This window comes from Rhineura floridana, chromosome 9, assembly GCF_030035675.1.
Source record: "Rhineura floridana isolate rRhiFlo1 chromosome 9, rRhiFlo1.hap2, whole genome shotgun sequence".
In the NCBI taxonomy this organism is placed as follows: domain Eukaryota; kingdom Metazoa; phylum Chordata; class Lepidosauria; order Squamata; family Rhineuridae; genus Rhineura; species Rhineura floridana.
Genome location: NC_084488.1, coordinates 58,343,515 through 58,363,388, shown reverse-complemented (window position 1 = coordinate 58,363,388; position 19,874 = coordinate 58,343,515). Strand labels below are relative to the sequence as shown.

Sequence of the window (19,874 nt, the reverse complement as noted above, 5' to 3'; positions counted from 1 at the left end):
TCCATATGTACATCTGATCTCTGCATCAAAATGAACAGAGGTTTTGTGGATTCAGTTGCTAGGATAGACACTTTTTAGTATGAAAATGCCATCTCAAATCACTTCTAAAACAAAATCCTTTTTCCATTCATTCAATATTTGGCAATAGGAGTTTGCATGTATCGCTTGATAAATGCCACCCTATCGTTTCAGTACACCACAGGTATATTCTATGAAGAAGGAAAAATCTTGCTGGTCTCAAATCTGTCAGTTTTCTGTAGTTTTCTCTTTTAAAAAATGCTGAATGCAAAATGTAAATTTGTATATGCAAATTTGTGTATGACTTATAACATTTTTAACCTAAAAAGTAGACTGTAGTTTCCCATTTTTCTTTCCTTTCCTTTCTACAGCATCCAGTACTAGATGAGCCCATAGCAGAAGCTATTTGCATTATTGCAGATACAGATAAATGGACGGTGCAGGTGGCCACAAGCCAGAGAAAGATGACAGACAGCATGAAGCTAGGCAAGGATGTCCTGGTCTCCAGCCAAGTGTCGTCTTTATTACAATCCATTTTACAGCTTTACAAACTTAACCTTCCTGCTGACTTTGTAAGTCCTCATTTACAAATAATAGCATGCAGAAGGAATTGATTAATGGAAAGTGTGATGTGCAGCCGGTTTTTGAATTACGTGTACCACTACACTGACTTTTTTCAGACCTTGAAGAACTACCTGGTGGATACTGCTCTCCCCCCACCCCCAGTTGACAGAACTATTTGCTATTGGCAAAACTGAGTAGTCTAGGCATTCTCCTCTTGGTGGCTGTCGGAAGATTGATCTCATCTTTTTAGAGACCTTCCTTCTTGGTTCCAGACTTGTTTCTGTACTCTGACAGGCCATGCCTGCATCCCTTTTTTCCTTGTAGTCTGAAGGCCCAAAGCAGAAGAATGTTACTGAAGATGACATATCCCCAGAATGTCCATTTCTGGCACTCCTGGTTATTAGAAACACCACCACTGCATTCTCAGGGCAAGTATACCAATTGCCCTATGGAAGGGCTGGTCTTGCTACCCACTATCAACCTAATCAGTGAACTGCTGACTTTGGTCTGACCCCAGCAAGGATCTTATGTTCCATGTATTTCTGTGTGGTACACTTTGCCCTCTTGCACTGTATTCTGTTGAATTGGATGACTGTGGGCTTTCAATTCTATTTACAGTGCATAATGCATCTTGAGGATCGGCTACAGGAGATGTACCTCAAAAGCACAATGCTGTCTCAATATTTGCGAGGTCAAACAAGAATTCACATGAAAGAACTTGGAGTGGTAGTGGGGTAAGTATCGGTGCTGAAGTTCCTTTATCATGTTTGAGGAAATTTTCATGCTGTCATGCACTGAATATTCAAGATACTACTATTTGTTCTATTGTCGTCTTTTCTGTGAAAGACATGCCAAAGTGTGAAATGTAGTGTGTATGTTCTACTAAGCCATCTGGAGATCAGACTGAACTGTTAAATGCAGGAAAATAGAACAAATTCCTGGTCCTTCTTCACCCTCTAAACAAAATGAAATTAATAGGAAAAGCCTGAAGGGTAGATGAGCAGGGCTGTCCCTTCCATTAAACGAACTGAAGCAATTGCCTGAAGTGATGGGGGCAAAGAGACAGCAATTTTGCACCACCCAGGAACCTGCTTACTTGCCTTTCTTTTCTCTTGTGTCTCCCCCACTTACAACTAAAATGTATTGCTGCCACTAACACAACATTACTGGCTGTCCCTCAGTCTCTCTGACTCTGAGAAATGGGGTCCTCCCTCAGAGAGGCTTTCTGGGGAAGGTGTCCTGGGAGAATACCTACACTGCCACTTAATTAGTAGACTTTTCTCTAATATTTGCAAATACTTTCTAGCACCACAGAAAAGCAGGAATAGCACAGGCTCTGTCCTAGTCACCTTGCCCAGAATGCCTCACTCTGAGGAAGGATCCCTTTTCTCAGGCAGAGGAACAGTGAGCTAGAGAAGAGAGGGAGGCAGAGGGGTAGCCAGTGCGGCCACTGCGTTAGCAGCAGCAATGCATTTTAAAAGTAAACAGTGGGGAGAGGAGCAGGGACAGTGGTGAAGCTGCTCATCTTGGGCAGCGGCATATTTTGCACCAACTTTGTAGATAAGAGGAAGTTCTGTTGGGTCAGTATAGAGATCAGCACAGGATGGGACAGCAGAGAATTCATTCATCCATTCTGGGTTATTCTGGCTATAGAGAGATGGATTGGGATGTCTCTTTTTAAACATGTTCCGAGAGGATGACATAGCTGCAATATTAATTGGCTATTACACAGCCACAAGAGTGGCTGTATACTATAGTCAGCATGGATTTTTTGCATTCCGCAATGTTAAAGTAAAAATAACCCCCATGCCATTCTGATGCTTCCCATAAGCTCATTTCAAAACAAAACCTTACAAAACTTATAGTCCTGAACTCAGAAATGTTTACCTAACAATCATCTAAATTTTCATGGCGATACACAAAACAGTCAGAATCAAGAGTTCAAAGTGTAAAAAGAGAGAGAAAAAACCAATACCCCTTTTTGGACTTTTTTCTGCCAGAGTTCTCATAATTTGTTGAAATTCATTAAAAATCAGCCATGTTCACAGAATACCTGCAATCCTGTTATTGACCTTGCCCCATACTCTGATCGTCATCTTCTGCAGTTTAAAAGTTAAAAAAATACCTGGCTAATTTTTAATTAATTTAAGAAATTTAGCATTGAGCTGAATGATAACGTCAGGCATGCTCAGTAAGAACCAACTGTCAGTGTTCTAAAAGCCAGACTTGCAGCTGCTGGGCTTGCCTAATCAGGGATCCACACCCCCATCAGACTTTCATTTCACTTGAGACAGTCATGGCTTCCCTCAAATAATCCTGGGAAGTATAGTTTGTGAAGGGTGCTGAGAAGAGACTCCTACTCGCCTGACAGAGCTCCAGTGGCCAGAGTGGTTTAACAGTCAGCCACTGTGATTGAAGGTCTGTGAGGGGAACAGGGCGTCTCCTAGCAACTCTCAGCACCCTACACTAACTACACTTCCCAGAATTCTTTGGGAGAAGCCATGACTGTCTAAAGTGAAATAAAGGCCTGGTGTGGATGTGGCCAGGGACAGCTTTGGTTTAAATTTGGGCGGGAGATTACATGTGCCTGCTGTAGGATAAAAAGGTGGGGGAAACCCTGAAAAAGAATGATACCGTACACCATGTTTTCCTTTTGGAAATGAAAGGGGCTTCCCTTCTGCCCAGTACCCACCCACCCAATCTTCTCCCCCTCCCCATCCTCCCTCCCCCTCACATTTCTGCCTTCGTCCTCCCCTCCCTGCCCCTCCCCCAGGTCAGTTTCACCTATCGTAAGTATGATTGCACAGGAGTAAATCCCACTGAACTCAAAACATGCAAATAATCAAACCTGTCCTCCCCTCCTCCTCCCGCCTGTTCCCTGCATCTTGCCCCTTCCCCCTCCCCCATCTCCTTCCAATCCCCTCCTTCCCCCTCCTCCTTCAATCCACTTCCTGTGTAGCTTGGAAGGATTTGGTAACAAGCGCCGAAAGGATAACAGAGATGGCACCTGTCTAATATTTAAGGGGAAGGAATTAGGATAGGTGACACAGCACTAAAAGTCTGCTTCCTATGTTGTGCAGAATGGACCTACTGATGAGATCTGCAGGAAGCCTCACATGCAGATGGCAGTGGTCAACGGGTATATAAGGGATAAGATTACCTTTCAGGTGTCCTGGTCCCAAGTTGGTCAAATGTTGACCAAAGGGTCTTACTGCCAGCATGCTGAATAATACAATTATAGCATTTAACCTTGATTCTGAGCCTTTTTGCAGATTTGTGTTGCTAGAGTGGTGGGTCTTGTTACCATTCCATCTATCACTATAACATCCTTTACCCCACCCTTCACTATGTAATCCATATATGCTGTCATGAGACCCACCCTAATCTATACAATTGCTTGGCTGCACATCAGTACCGATTTTCCCTGTCCCCAAACTTGTGTTGGTTTAGATTCAATTTGCTCCTTGCCAAGGTCATTCAAGAAAAGTCTGAATGACTTTTGGGATAACAGTATTACCTTCTCCTGATGGTAGGGTACTTCCTGACACTATCATGAGTTACTTGGCTTGTCAACTTGGAAATGGAAATGCAATGCAGGGCAAGATAGAATTACTTAATGAGACAATGCACTTCCTAGTATCACTACTGGAGAGATCAAGTCCTACATAGCAGCATTTCCTGGTGTTGTGTCCTCCAGATATGTTGGACTCCAACTCTGATCCTCCTTGACTACGGTCCATGCTGGTTGGAACTGATGAAAGTTGGTCCAACACCTGAAGGGTACCAGTTTCAAGAAGACTGCTGTATAGTTTCAGAGATCCCCACACCCACTTGTAGTACAATCTTATCCATGTTGATAGGGAGTAAATCCCATTGAACTCAATGGAGATTATACATATATTGTATTGTAACATGCATGGGATTGTGCTTCTAAAGTCCACTATGTTCAGTGCAGCTTCATTCCAAGAAAGTTGTGTTCGGTGTTATAAAAATACACACAGATATAGGAACTAATTTGGTTGGTCCTATTTCTTAGCAGAGTTGTAAAAATACAAGCAGCACAATGAGAATATAAACCAGCCCCACCTTTCTCTGTATAAATAACAACAGACACAATCCTTTAGGTAAAAGAAAAAGAATGCTTACTTACAACCTCATATGTTAGAAGAACATAGGCTCTAGCTTGGAAGAAAGAAAAATAGGAATCTCAGTCCATCTTAGTCTTTGTATTGATGCACTCAGGAGAGAGCATCTTGCCATGCGGCCTCTCTCAAAGGTAGGAAGATCAGCAATGGAGATTATTCAAAAATCCCCCAGGACAAAGGAGGAGGAAGTCAGGTAACTAAACCCCACCCATTAGGAAGTTACATCATGGTAAACAGGTACATGGGATATTTCCCAAATATCCCTTAAAGTGACCATGCAATATTTGTTTACTCCAACAAGTTGTTCACAGGAATGCAGCTGATAGCACAATGCTGTCTGTACAGGTCTACCAAAAAGTCTTGTTGAATAATCGAGTATAAGATTGTAGCACTTTGATGTACCTGTGTTGAAGGAACTGCAGTGGCTGCCAATTGGCTACTGGGGTATGTTTAAGGTCTTGTTGTTAACATATACAGCCCTGATCAACTCGGGACCCTTTATAGACCTGTAATATCACTTAGATAATGCGGAGAAATTTTACATGTGGCACAACACTCTACAGAACAGCACAGGGTAGACCATAAAACAGGCATTTTCCACCATTGCCCCTTCATTGTGGAACACCCTTCCCTCAGCTAGGGTAAGTAACATCCATCAGTTGCTTCAGACATCTTGTAAAGATGTATCTTTTTGTCTAAGCTTTCTCTGACCCATAAGATTGGACCCTGCTATTACCGAATTCCTGTTTTTATAATACTGTTTGGTTTTTATGTTACATCTCTTTTGTGATACCATTTTCATGTTGTATTTTTGTGTCCTGTTAAGAGATTTCTAAATATTAATTGGTTTAGAAATGCTTTTAAATAAGTAAGTAAATACTCTAATGCTCTGCTGAAATTTGCATATTGAAAAGCATCCTCCCCCACCCCCCTCTAATTTCTAGGATTGAATCCAACGACTTGCCACTGCTGGCTGCTATAGCAAGTACTCATTCTCCGTATGTTGCTCAAATACTCCTCTAAGCTAAAATCTTGAAGGCAAAAATTCCCTTAGCAAAGTAAGCAGATTTGGGGAATGAAGAAGAGAGAGAGCAAACATGAAGAAATGGGGAATGAAGGACCACAGGTGTTAGCAGTTCATTCTGTCAATTTTCCTCTTCTGCATTTTGTCTGGACGCTTATCAGCAGAATTTCAGTTTACATGATGTAAAAGACATTCAGGGTTTTTATACTGTTCTCAGAGTAAACTAATCAAGAATGCATCCTTGTGTTTGAATGGACAAAAGGATTAAACACTACTGGAGGATACGCTGCTTATACATAGTTTTCAGGAGGGGCCCTCCAAAAAAATTATGTATGGTTTCCTTACTATTGTCTTGTTCTGATTTTTTTTTTCAAATGGGTAGCTGTAAGCACATCTGTATGTACATAAGCATTCCTATGTTTGGATGGACAAGATGATGAATTAGAAGACATATCCACATTCATAGTCTTTTTTTACAGCATTGGGGCTCCATGGAACAAGGAAATAGGAATTCAGCAACTGGATAACATCTTGTGTGGTTGGTTGGTTCTTATTAATTGACAAAACAAGCCAAGAACTGCAGTGTTTTTAAATGTTCTTGATAGAGAAGGAAGTTCTGGATCTGCATCACTGTTAGATGAATATGGGAGAAACTAGTCATAATGTGTAGTGCAAACGTACCACAAATGCCACATCTTGAATTCCATTTTCCTGGTTTTATTAAGATGTAGGTCAAGCATCCTAATTTATCTTACACCACCAACTCAAAAAAGCTGGTGTTTGAACCTTAAGAACCAATATGATTATAAATGCAGTATCAATACTGGGTAGCTTCTTTTAAAACACAAATGTATCAATTGCCCCACGAATAAGAGATCACTCTGGAGCACACTGTATAAACAGGATCAACTTTAAGTGGATGGATGAAATGTACAGAAGAAATCCCAGAGAGGATATTGTGGGGGAAAGGTAGAGAAGGTGACCATGGTAACAGTGACACAGCAATTTATTATGGCAATTCTCAAGTGGCTGAAGTGATCCCACAAAACGTTTTGCACTAGCCTCATGGTGCCTTCTTCTCTTGTATGTCTTAATTCTAAAAGAGAAATATGTGTTGTTTTAAATGAGAAGCTAGTAACATGAACTCTTTAAAATTTTCTTTATTACTGTACAACCGTATACATACAACCATATTTGTCTTGGGTTTCAAACCTAAACCTAGGGCTTTACTACAACACTCAGTATAAAAGTTGTAACTTTATTTTAACTTCTGAGTGTTTTAGATTACTGTGTGAAATTAGAGCAAGCAAGAGTAAAAGCAACTTACACATTTTTTAAAGGCTCCCCACAGGCACAGTGTTAAGATTATCCTAGTCCTCATATTGGACAGAAAGTATTAAATGGAAGTAAAAAAGTTTTGTCATGTTTGGCAACTGACCCAAGTAGTGTTGGCAATTTGATGCTATATTTTTCCAAATACCAGTTTAATAATATCTTTTTCAGAGCTTGTCAAATTTTCCATTTTGTCTCATTGCTTATTCATTCTTGCCAATACTTTCATGACAACACATAAGGATATGGGCATTCCTGTTACAGGAGCTAGCATAGCAGCATTCTTCCCTTCCGTCTTTCTTTTTATTGCGATTTAGCTTAAAAAAAACTCCTCTGAAACGTTTCCAACCAAACAAATGAAGCTTCACTTTCTACGGGGAAGTTTGCTAAGGCAAAGGTTAAAGATGCCCATTCCATGCTCACATCAAGATCAAGAAATCAAATTAATTAGCAGTCCTTATTTTTAAGGACAGTCCAAAATTTTATACACATTTTGAGGCCATACATACCTTCCACACACACCCCGCTATCCGCATATCTACATCTCAGAATAACATTTTAATATGCTTTTTTCTTTTTCTTTTTACAAACATGTTGGTCTTTACAATGTACACACTAGAGATGGTCCCAAATAAGGATTGTATCCTTTTAGTAAAAGTAGCTTATTCCATACTTAAGAAAAATCAATGTGTTTTCTCCTTCCCTTAAAAAAAAAAACAACTACCTCAGTTGACAGAATGAGCTGACAGTAGGGGGTAACTTCAAAGTTGTATATGTGTTACATTTTCTGAAAGATTGTGCTGTAGCATTTGACAGGGCAAAAGCTGTACTTCTGAGTGTCTGTGGCTTTTATCATTAGCATGCTTTAGTTTTGGTGTTTTAAATAGTTTTAAAGGTGTTATGAATGTACCTGATAAACACTGAAACTGACAATGAGAGGGAAGCTTGTCTTAAGTCTTCACGATTCCAAAGCTTTTTATTTTTCATGCTCTTAACAGTATTCTGTACCCATCCACTTTTTAAACATGTTTGCTAAGGAGTAGAAAACATCAGATTATTATGGACCATGTTTTGCACCAGTAAGCATCAGTGTGGATTTCCAGTCCAAAAAAAATATTAAAAGTTTAGTGAATGGAAGCAACAATTAGAAAAACTGGATGAGTTATTATTCATGTTAATTTAGATAAGCAGTTTGTAATACATCTAAATGCAATAAAAATGTACCCGTATATCTCTAGCATTTGAAAAATAGTGATATTCAAGGTGTCGGATCAGAAACCAACATACATTCTGGAAAGCTTGATTTCTTTAATCTTCCACCTGATTTTTTTCCAGTTTTCCCCCAAGCTGCTAGCTGCAGAGGTCCAGTGTGCTATCCATGCACCAGAAGAAGAGTGGATTCTTATTATTTTTTAAGTGTAGCAAGCTTTTTCACAAGCTGTGTCAATAAAGCATGTTACTTGGATTAGATGAAGTAACATGTAATGTACTAGGAGAAGGTGTGTGAAGTCTGTTTTCAGAGAGGAAAAATGCAAGTAGTGATTGGTTTTTTTTATTGACTGGATACCAATGTCAAAGCTGTGGAAACTTCTTACTTTGAGCTGTAAATGTACAGTATCATTTGTCAATTTTTTTGTGGCATTGGTGCAATAAATTTTAGAAAACCACTTTCTTAGTGAATGCATAAATCTGTCATTAAAATGTTGTCTTCTGCTAAGTCACACATTCAGAATGCATAGAACCAGTTTCAAGTATTAAGGTTTCAGAGATTTAGTTAAGGTTTCAGAGATTTAGCAAAATTATGCAGAGGGGTTTTCACATTGAAATCCAAGTCCATTTATTAATGCCTAACAAATGGGAGTAATCTGTATCCTGAATGCTTTGTAATCCTGTTGTGAGAAGTAAGCTGGTATATTAAGAAATATATGGTTGGACAAGGCTGTGGATATTCTACATCAGGTATGTGGAACTTTTGGCCCTCCGGATGTTGCTGAACTATAACTCCCATCATCCCTGGCCATTGGATATGCTTGCTAAGGCTGATGGGAGTTGTAGTTCATCAGCATCTGGAGAGCCAAAGATTTCCTACTCCCGGTCTACATGTTTCCACTAGCCCTTAGGCTGCAGAACTAAGTTTGCAAACTTGTACATGGAATCTTCTCAGGGTTCCGAAACATGTACTATGGCCATAAACAAAGTGAGTATTGCTGTTTTTCAATGCAAAATCCTAAAACAAAATCATGATGGATGGATAATCTGATGGTTTAAACAATAATATTTGGTGGGTACCTTTTTTTAAAAAAAAAATAATTATACAATGTCCCCTTTGCTTTTGCTATTTGCTTTTCAAACATGCGGATTTTTTAAACACAGCAAGAGACAAAATCGAAATGCCCTAGCTGTTAGTCTTGGTACAATTCAAACTGCTAATTTTTCTTTCAAGCATCTACAGCTTGTCCTGAAATGCAAAAAGAATGAGGTTGTGATAAGTAGAGAAGGATCAGTGTTTAGCTATTAATGCATGTTTACATCTATCCATGAAAGAATATTGACTGAGTGGAACTAAAATATGCAGAACAGAATACTTGTGGATGGGGGTGGTGGTCTGACCGCCGAGTGGATTGGCAAGGAAGCCAAGCACAAAGCATTGACCTACTTCTAGTACCACACAAAATTAGCTTAATGACCACATGTTGGTAATGCCGCCCTGGGCTCTTACTGGGAGGAAGGTCGGGATATAAATCAAATAATAAATATTTGACAGAGGGAGTTTTGTGTGCTGATGCTAACAGAAAAAAGTTTCTATACCAAAAATAAACTGGCAATCTTGCAATATAGAACTGATTTCAGCAGGGAACCATTTAATGTGAAACTAACAGTGCAATATTTTGCCTGTTTGCTCAGAAGTAAGTCCCAGTAAGAAACTGGGCTTATGGCCTAGTAAGTGTCTCTGGGATTGCAGTCTGTGTATGTGTGTCATTCCTCACCTATCACCCAACACACTCCTTGGGCTCACTACTAGGTGCCAATTATCTTTTTTTTTAATGTGGAGTTAACATGCACACTAACTAAAAGCATTTGAATAAAGCACATATGAGAAATAATATAGCAGGCTAGGTAGGCTTTCCCATCACTCATGTTCTTCCACCTATGAGCCTTTTTACTAAGTCTGGTTGAGTTCAAATCTTGTTAAGATGCATACCTTGACTTCCATCTGATTATTTTTAAGTGCTAAATTCTTTTATGCGTTAGAACTACCTATATGTAAAAGAAGATGTCCTTACCTTCGTTCGACGAGGTGAAGTCTCTGATCTATCCAAGGTCACCATAACAGGATGGTAGTTTGGGTAGTCTGCCCAACCCAAGTGTCTTGGATCAGGGGCAGGATGCTTATTCAACCTACACTTCAGAGAAAGTGATATCAGTTTAGAAAAGAGAACATGCTAGAGATCATTTTATATTGTTTTTATCTCTTGTTCCAAGATACCTTGGATATGCTAATTGGGTTAAAAGTGAAATTATAAATATTTTAAGTTAATACAATTTGAGGTGTTGCTTGAGGCTCTCTCTGCACTATTTATGTATTTGCAGTGTTTCTGTCCTGCTTTTCTGCCCAATAAGAGGCCTCCAAGGCAGGTGACAGCAAGGGAAACTGATGCGTAACACTGTAAGATTCTTTTTGAAGAACCCTCCAGATGTTGTTAGACTACAACTCCCATTGCTCCTTACTATCAGGCCAAGCTGTCTGGGGCTGATGGGAGCTAAAGTCCACCAACCTCTGGTGTGCCACAGTTTAGCCATCCCTGTTTTAAAGGGCAGCAGTGACTTATGATGGCCCTGGAGGAGTGAAGATGAAAATGTCCTTTCTCTAGGCCTTAGATGCTGGTGGTGGTGATGGTCTTATGTGCTACTTAGAAACCAAGGCCGGGTGGTACTAGATGTTTTCATCCCTGGAAGTCCAGGGCATGCCCACACATGGGCAACTAGAGAGTCTGTAGGTTCTGGTTCTTTTCAATTCCCTTCAACAGTATTCTTAATATTGTGTTTCTAAGTTGTTGTAACCCACCCTGAGGTGTCATTTATTTATTTGATTTATATCCCGCCCTTGCAGTAGGAGCCTGGGGCAGCAAACAAAAGCACTAAAAATACTTTAAAACATCCTAAAAACAGACTTCAAAATATATTAAAACAAAACATCTTTAACAACATTTTTTTTAAAAAGCTTTAAAAACATCTTTTTTTAAAAAGAAAAAGGTTTAAAAACATATTAAAAAGCAATTCCGACACAGACTAAGGTCTCTACGTAAAAGGCTTGTTGAAAGTTCATGGTGGAGGATGGGTAAGAAAATAACGTAGGCTATTGCATTGTGATACTCTTCATACCCTGTGATGATACACTGTTTTGTTTTTCATGTAGATACTGAAACTGCATGGTGCAAAGGCATACCTAGGTGCACCAGGGACATTAATGGTGGCATCTGGTTAAAAACAGGATGGTTTTACTTCTGAACGCTTTTGTCTTCTGTCACATTTGCTTCATTGATCTTTTGAAAATGAATTTTGAATATCGCCATGTATATTGAGCACTGATGAGGGAAAGAGAACTATCACCAATTCAAACCTCCGCCTAGTGTAATTTGTTTTCTGTTTAGATGGCCATTAACAGCTGTATTCCCTGCTAGCAATGGACACAGGACAATGAAATCTTTCCTCCCTATATTTTGGAGCAATGGAAAACGAGCATATCGGATTATGTTGCAGCTGAGTGGAAAGACCAGACTGGGTCACCTAGTCTCCCTCTGCTCTCACAGAAGATACCTAGGGATGGAAGGTCAGCCGTCATTTTAACCCGGCTGTCTTAGGATGGGCACCCAGGAGCCAGAGCCTTCCCTACAGCTGTGCAGGTTTTTTTGCTTCTTCCCCATCCTTCCTTGGCCAGCCACGTCCCTTTCTTGCTTCTGGCTGCCGCTTGACTGCCCCCTCACCCTTACCGGCAGTTGCAGTCCCTGCAGTTAAAAGGCCCACAGCAGAGAACAGATTTTACCATGCATAGGGTCAGCCACAATACGGTTACCGCACAGCTCCCATCAGGGGCAATAACCAGCAAATATTTTTTTCTCTTTTTGGCTGCGCAGCCCAGACAGCATGTCCACTAACCCCTCTTTCTACCCTGCCATTACCAGGGAGGGTTCCCCTTCCATCACAGAGGCCTTCCCCCCTTATTCTACTAGAGAACCAGTAGCTGCAGCACCCCCATCTGGTCCACCTTATATGCACATCATCATCATCATCACCATCATTAGCCTTGTCTCCCTTATTACTACTACTACCACTGCTCTCCTCAAGGAGGGATTCCATACTCCCAATCATCTTGCCTTCCTGCCTTTCTCTTCGCCCTCTCCAACTTGGACAGGCTACAGAGAAGACAGAGTCCCCATAGAGGACAGTTACCTGGCTACAACCCGGATTTAAATGCTCTTCCCTCTCACCAAATGCGGCAGCAGGCAGAACAGGCTGCCACAGCCAATAACTATGGCAACAAAGCAGGACACCCCTGACTAGCCCTGCTCATCAGTTGGGCAAGCCATGCATAATAATATGGCCCAGAGTGCCCCCTTAGTCAAGCATGGTGACTCTCAGATCTTACCAACCAATAAGGTGTGGACAGAGCCCCCTAAGGCCAAGAGAGCTAGGAAGATACAACAGAAGGGGCCATCTGACCAGGCCGGACATAGGGCCAAGTACATGGGTGATGAGAAACAGGTGCAAGGACCCACCCCGAGAGGGAGTGGCCTTCTGAGCAGCTGGGTTCAAGAGTGCAGAAAGCAGCCAATCCAACCATGTTAGAGGCCTCAGAAGGCGAGTCCATCAGAGTATCCCCATCAAACAGCATATTCAACACAATCGAGCCGGTCAGCTTCAAGCCAGGGAGGACCGTTGGAATTCTCAGATAAGCTGCTAGAGCAGCCTTTCCCAACCAGTGTGCCTCCAGATGTTGTTGGACCACAACTCCCATCAGCCTCAGCCAGCATTGCCAATGGTCAGGAAGATGGGAGTTGTGGTCCAACAACATCTGGAGGCACACTGGTTGGGAAAGGCTGTGCTAGAGAGGCTCTATTGGGTCATTAGCTGGCAACCTCAGCTCTGCACAACTGTTGGCTGCCAACCGGTCTACCAACGCAAACACCACTAGGGGGCGAAAGGCTAGGCATAAAACCAAACATACTGAGGACCCCCCGCACTCCTCGGATGAGGGTGGGGACTCATCTCCAAGCCCATTCAACATGCTGAGAGGCAGACCACAAGGGGACTTCAATGCTGATGTGTATCCCTCTTTGGATCAGAACTTCTCAGAGGTGGAGCGCAGCACAGACACAGAGGCAGAGAGACCAGGGCTGCCTCTACAACAACTATTCCAGGTCTCCAACTACTTCCCCCTGCTGAAGAGAGTTCACATAGGCTTAGGGGCAGAGAACCCAGTGGCAGACAAAGGTTCTTCATCGGAAGCAGGTCCTTCAGGGCAGAAACAGCTCTCCTCCAGCACTGCAGCACCAGTGCCAGGCCCGGTTTGCAAGAGTGCCCTAGCAGAGTGGAGCACGCCTCTCCACTCCCGTAGTAGAAGGGCACAGGCCAACAAGTTCTACTCGACTGAGACAGACTTTATGGAGCTTCTATGAGTCCTGACCGTGGACAGTCCAGTCTTTAGTTTTGTCTCAAGATCCATCCTCCTTAAAGAGGGTGAAACGCAGTTCAGGGACCCCATGGAACGCCAGCTAGACTATACCCTATGGAGGTCCCACGAGGCAAATGCCAGCTCCTTTAGAGCTTCCAGTACCGCCTTTGCCAGAGCTGTACTGGTCTGGCTGGATGACCTGCTGGATAACCCTGACCAGGACCCAGAGTGGGTTAAAAAGTCACTACTAAAGCTCCACAAGACAGCCTCTTTTGTTGCAGATACCACACTAGATGCGTCTCAATTCACAGCTAGATCCATGGCTGCTGACATTGTAGCACATCATACATGCTGGTTAAAACAGTCGCTACCAAACCTTTTGCTGGAGGTAAGCTGTTTGGCAATGAGACCCTTAAGGAGGTCCTTGTGAACCTCAGGGGAAAAAGAAAGCCATACCTGGCAACCACAAATCAGCAAGAAGGTACACTCTGTACAATTCCTATCACTCCTTTCAGCCAGGGAGGCCAGCAGCAAGAGGGTGGGATTACAGAACCTCCTCTCACTACTCCTGGAACAAGGCTCTGTACTAACCCAGAACACAGCATAATCAAGGTGGCAGACTGATCAACCCATCTCCCACACCCAAGTGGGGTGGCCATCACCAGCAACACTGACACCACGGAAATTGGGCTGGCTCCTACAGTTCACCCTGCCTGGAGGGACATCAAATCGGATACTTAGGTGTTCGACTCAGTCACCAAGGGCTACTGTATAGAATACTGCAACCCTCTAGTTCACAGGTTCTTACCATCCCCAAGACCCAAGGACCCAGCGAAAAGAAGCATTATGGCAGCAGCCATTCAACACCTGAAGGACATAGAGGTCAATCCCATACAGTGTGGCTCGGGTGTGTATTCGGTCTTGTTTACAGTCCTGAAACGAGACTTGTTCTGGAGACCAATCCTAGATCCTGGAGAGCAATCAAGTACCTGAACAGGTTCATGAATTACTGCAGGTCCAAGATGGAATCCCTAAACTCTATCAGGGAAGCACTACAGGAGGGCGACTTCTTAACCTCCATCAATTTGAAGGAAGCCTATCTTCACATCCCAATCCTGCAGTCACACAGGAGATTCCTCAGATTTTCGTTCTGACAACATTACTTCCAGTACCAGGCTTTTCCCTTCAGCCTCTCATCAGCCCCGAGGGTATTCACAAAGATCTTGGCATATTTCCGTCTGCAGGGGATACCCATCTACCTGTATCTCGACGGCCTACAGCGGAGAACCTACACATGCACAAGAGCACGTCAAGCAAACCCTGACACTTCTCGAACACCTGGGCTTCCTGGTCAACCACGAAAAGGGTCACCTTGTACCCTCCCAGTGGCTACAACACCTGGGGACCCTACTAGACACAAAGCGGGGCATCATATGCCTTTACCCAGAAAGGATACAGACCATCATAGAGATGGCAACCTCACTCCACCAAAGCAAATCAGTGGAAATCATGAGTCTTGCCAGGGCCCTGGGTCTCTTCATATCCACCATGCAGATAGTCCTGTGCGCCCACCACCACATGAGACCCCTACAGTGAGCCTTGCTACCCCACCAAGAGGACGTTGTGAGGTCGCAGCACAAACAAATCCCTGTTTGGAAAACACCACCAGTCATTCCTATAGTGGATGCAGCGGAACCACTTCCTAAGAGGCACTCCCTTCAGGGATCCTCCAAGAGCCTTAATAACAATGGATGCCAGCCTACTTGAATGGGGAGCTCACTGCAAAGCGAACTACACCCAGTGCACATGATCAGAGTAGGAGGCAAGACACAGCATCAACTGGCTGGAGCGGTGAACAGCCCATCTCGCCCTCCTTCACTTCAGCCAGTGCCTCCACCTCGGGCATGTCCTAATCTACACCAACAACACTACAATGAGGGCACACATCGTCAGGCAAGGAGGAGCACATTCAAGGAGCCTACAAGCAGAGGCTACCCTGCTCCTGAAATGGGCAGAGTGCAACCTCGCATTGCTGACAGCAGAGCATCTCAGGAGAATAAAACATGATGGCAGACTGGCTCAGCCGACAACAAATTATCCCATGAGAATGGACCCTATATCCACAGGTCTTTGTCAAGATCCAGCAGAGGTACAGCCAACTAGAAATAGACCTCTTCACAACAGCACAGAACCACCAACTTCCTTGGTTCTTTGCAAGACACTGGTGACCAGAAGCGGAAGCAGTGGATGCCCGGTCACAACCCTGGCCACAAGGCCTCCTATACGCCTTCCCACCATTGTCTCTCCTAGCGCATCCTGCGAGGGAGAGGGCCCACTTGGTGCTGATCGCTCCCTGGTGGTCATGGAGACTGTGGTTCTCGGAGCTTCTCAGCCTCTCAGTGACCGACCCATGGAGATTGCTTCGCAGGCCAGATCTGCTATTCCAGGGTCCAGTGCAACACCCGGATCCAGACTGGTTGAAACTGACAGTGTGGCACTTGAGCTGATCTGGCGCTTTTTCAGAGAGGCTGCAGCTTCACAACCACCAGTCACTCACCACTTCCCTTGATGGGACCTACAGAAGGTCATGCAGACCCTGCAGTGACCACCATTCAAACCACTAGAGAACATTCCTCTTCAGGTCCGGTCCTATTCCTCATTGCCATTACCATGGCGAGGCGTATTTTGGAGCTGGGGGGTTTATCCATCACATGCCACCTCTACGTCTTTCACAAAGACAGGGTAATCCTCAGGATGGACCCATCCTTCATCCCCAAAATGAATACAGACATCCATAAAGAGCAGGAGCTGGTTCTACCATCATTCTGCCCAGGACTGGTGCACCTGATAGAAAAGGACCTGTACTGCCTAGACATCACAAGGGCATTCAAGATGTACATAAATAGGACAAAAGACTTAAGGACTACAGAGGCCATGTTTATATTGGTACAGCCCAGGTCTCTGGGTAAGAAGGCATGAACAGCAACTTTAACACGCTGGCTAAGAACATGCATGTGAATGTCTTACGAGGCCCTCAACCTTATATCCCCATAGGGCATAATGGCCCACTCTACAAGATCAGCCTCTACCATGGCGGCCTGCTTAACCAACACATTGCTAAGAGATATCTGCAGAGCAGCTAATTGGTCATCTTCCTTGACCTTCTTTAGACACTATAAAATAGACCGATTGAGTTTTGCACTGTTCCAGTTCACAAACCCTTCAAACTCTTAGCTAGCATGGTGAGGAAGTAGCCCTCAGGTTGGGTAAAGATGTTGCTTGCTTGCAACATTGTTTTTGTTGTGGGGCTGTTGTTTCTTCTTTTTCCGCATGCCCCAACATAGGTTCTCCAATGACGCCTCTCTGAGGACTGTGTCTGAAAATGAACTGGGCTCTGCGAGCCAGTGACACCTAGCTACTGCCTCAAAGCTTCAAGCGTCAGAGGATTTCCTGTCCTTGGACACCAGATGGCAGACTAATACCCACATGGTGGACTGGCATCCAGTAAAATCACCTTTCAGGTGAGAACCAACAGTTCATTCTGTTCCAAACAATATAACTCTTGCCATCCTTAGTCCTAGCAAGAAGTAATTTTGTGTCTGTGTGCATTCTCTTAGGGAACTGGTTTTAGCCAGTGCTTTTTTGGTAATTAAATGAAGTGCTGGTACACATGCCTTGATAAAAGTGTTGTGGGTACCAGCACAAAATGATTGCCAATGGCAGCCAAAAATAAGGTGCTGCTACTCCGTACTGGTGAGTTCTTTCACAAAAAAAGATTTAGTTTTAACTGTTTACTTTTAAAACGTTCTATCCTAGTCTTCAAATAAGGCAAAGGGACCTATAGCAAGTTTGGAGATTGCCCTCTGGACATGTTCTTAAAACCCCATTATAGAGAACAAAACCACTCTCTCTGCCTTCTTAGAGTAGAATTGTACCAGCTAGTTTTATAGCCCCGCTAGCTAAGAAACATTTGCTCTTCCTCTCTCTCTGCCACTTCATGAAGTAAATTCATCAGAAGTGTTCCTCTGGGCCTGCATGATGTTTATGCTGTATTTGTTCTACAGGATGTGGTAAGCAATGGGATGGCATTGGGGCCATGAAGCGATACGTTTCTTATCCATTAAATGTATTGTTTACAAGACCTTCAACTATTCAAGACCTGTGTATATGTTCCAGGAGTGGCCTTCTGGTAGCCTGGAGGCCAGAAGTGTTCCCCACCCCACCCCACTGAAAGTACTGCAGTGGCCCTACCAAATTTCAATCAAAGTGTGGTAAATTTTGCTTTCTTTATGACTAAGAAAAGCAAATAATAACATGAAAGCTGGCCATATGCTTCCTTTATTCCAAACTGTTTGGCTCATTATCAATATGTGTACCCTGCACTCTACAATGTGCCAAGGAAAAATGAAATTTTGTAATATGTAGACACTTATGTAAATGAAGGAAGTCTGCATTTATTTTGTGTTATTTTGTATCATTCTCTCCTGATAATGGAGGGCATACTCTCAGTTAGTACTTCACTCCTTTCTGTCTTATGAGATTCTTTCAGGGGTGCATTCCTGTTCTTAACGACTAGAAGCATGTCTTTATGATTCTCAGGTACTGAAAACTGTGCATATGATGGAGTATACACGACTCTACTAATTTCAATTTCCCCAAAGCACAAAATAATACCAAATCACTCACCCAGCTCTACCATTCTCAACTGGTCTGCTTCCTGAAATTTCTTCACCCTTTCTCTCTTGCTGCCTGGATCTGTCTCCTTGAATACCTCCATGAGAAGACTTCTGTTGCTTCCCCAAAATCTCACCTCAAAACTCACCAAGACACCTTTGGCCAAACCCGCCTCAATAATACTTTGCCTTGGATGTGTAACAAATTATTTCACAAACAGAATTGTAGTTTTGTGCCTCCCAATCCATAGTTTTGCATTATGAAGTCATATTCATGATGTAGTGCGTTTTGTTTATAATAACGTCTTTCCTAAAAAGCTCTTATTTCCTAGTGCCAATACTCTAATGTAGCTAAGCCTCAGTGCATGTCACCGAACCAATTGCATATCCAGTTTACCATTGCCTCAGTTTCTCTTTGCTTCCTCTGTTTTCCTTATTTTTTTTTTAGATTGCAAGTCCCTTGAAGTAGGGACCTGCTCTCTTATTCTTTGTAAAGAGCCATATACATAGTTTGATTGTATATGAGCTGAACTGGCATTGCTGATTTGCACGACAGAGAAGATCTTCAGATATCTTTTGTTTTCCGATGAACTGTCTGCCGGCAATAGACCATCAGGCTGATCTGGGGAAGTACTGTGCCTATGAAGCCTTCTCCCAATAATTTCAAAGTAGGAAGTAACTCTAGGTATGGAAGGACTGTGGCTCAGTGACAGAACACATACTTTGTATGTAAAAGGTCCCAGGGTTGGTTCCCAGCATCTCCAGGTAGGGCTGGGAGGCAACCCCTGCCTGGAATCCTAAAGAGCTACTGACAGTCAGTGAAGACAATGCTGAGGTAGAAGAACCAATGGTCTAACTTGATATAAATAATGTGTGCCAGGAACTTTGGTAAGAGCTCAAAACATATTTCAGCAGCTCCAGTGGGGAAACTCCGTCAGATTTGTATTTTATGGAAGTCATTCATTCTTTGGTAAATGTGTGGCCATACAGCAGTCCATAAGTTCTGCTGCCTGAGGCCTGCCTAGACTTTAGCTATGGAGCAGAAGCGACTGGACTAGAGGATCTGGGGAAAGAATGGGAACCAAAAAACCAACCAACCAACCAAAAAAACCCAGATCTCTATTTGTGTCATTGACTTTTCTTACTTGATAGGAAGTGGGTCTTCTTTCAGGGGCCTTAGTTCCATCTCCCTAAAACTTTGTACATACCATACATGTAAAGCAGATGGCTTCTTCCAAAGAATTCTGAGAACTGTAATTTATCGTTCACTGAGATATAATTCCGAACACACTAAACAAATGACAAGTCCTAGTATTCTTTGGGGGAAGCCATATGCTTTAAATGTATGGGGTGTACGCAGTTAAGATGCCTGTGCAACACAGCAAAAATCCAAGAAGTCCTCATGTGGAAACATAAAAGCTACCCTGGGTTAAAAGTTATTACAT

At 42.9% G+C, this 19,874-nt stretch overlaps 2 protein-coding genes across 10 annotated transcripts in view; one reads left to right on the top strand and one right to left on the bottom strand.

The window, feature by feature from the left end:
* SPMIP2 (sperm microtubule inner protein 2) overlaps positions 1 to 19,874 on the bottom strand; it is a 98,014-nt gene that overhangs the window by 5,777 nt on the left and 72,363 nt on the right. Inside the window, exons 4-5 of one of the 5 annotated variants that reach the window (XM_061584387.1) lie at positions 10,368 to 10,482; positions 6,461 to 6,847 (exon numbers count right to left, since the gene is read on the bottom strand). In XM_061584387.1, coding sequence (XP_061440371.1) covers positions 6,842 to 6,847; positions 10,368 to 10,482 — 121 coding nt within the window. In that variant the 3' untranslated portion in view covers positions 6,461 to 6,841. Of the gene's footprint in view, positions 1 to 6,460; positions 6,848 to 6,928; positions 9,542 to 10,367; positions 10,483 to 19,874 lie in introns of those variants that run through there. The other 4 variants (XM_061584386.1, XM_061584385.1, XR_009757864.1 and 1 more) reach the window with 4 other exon arrangements.
* FNIP2 (folliculin interacting protein 2) overlaps positions 1 to 19,874 on the top strand; it is a 97,080-nt gene that overhangs the window by 59,286 nt on the left and 17,920 nt on the right. For 4 of the 5 annotated variants that reach the window (XM_061584382.1, XM_061584384.1, XM_061584380.1 and 1 more), the window contains 3 exons: positions 390 to 590; positions 1,201 to 1,316; positions 5,672 to 7,803. In XM_061584382.1, coding sequence (XP_061440366.1) covers positions 390 to 590; positions 1,201 to 1,316; positions 5,672 to 5,750 — 396 coding nt within the window. In that variant the 3' untranslated portion in view covers positions 5,751 to 7,803. Of the gene's footprint in view, positions 1 to 389; positions 591 to 1,200; positions 1,317 to 5,671; positions 7,804 to 19,874 lie in introns of those variants that run through there. The other variant, XM_061584381.1, reaches the window with a different exon arrangement.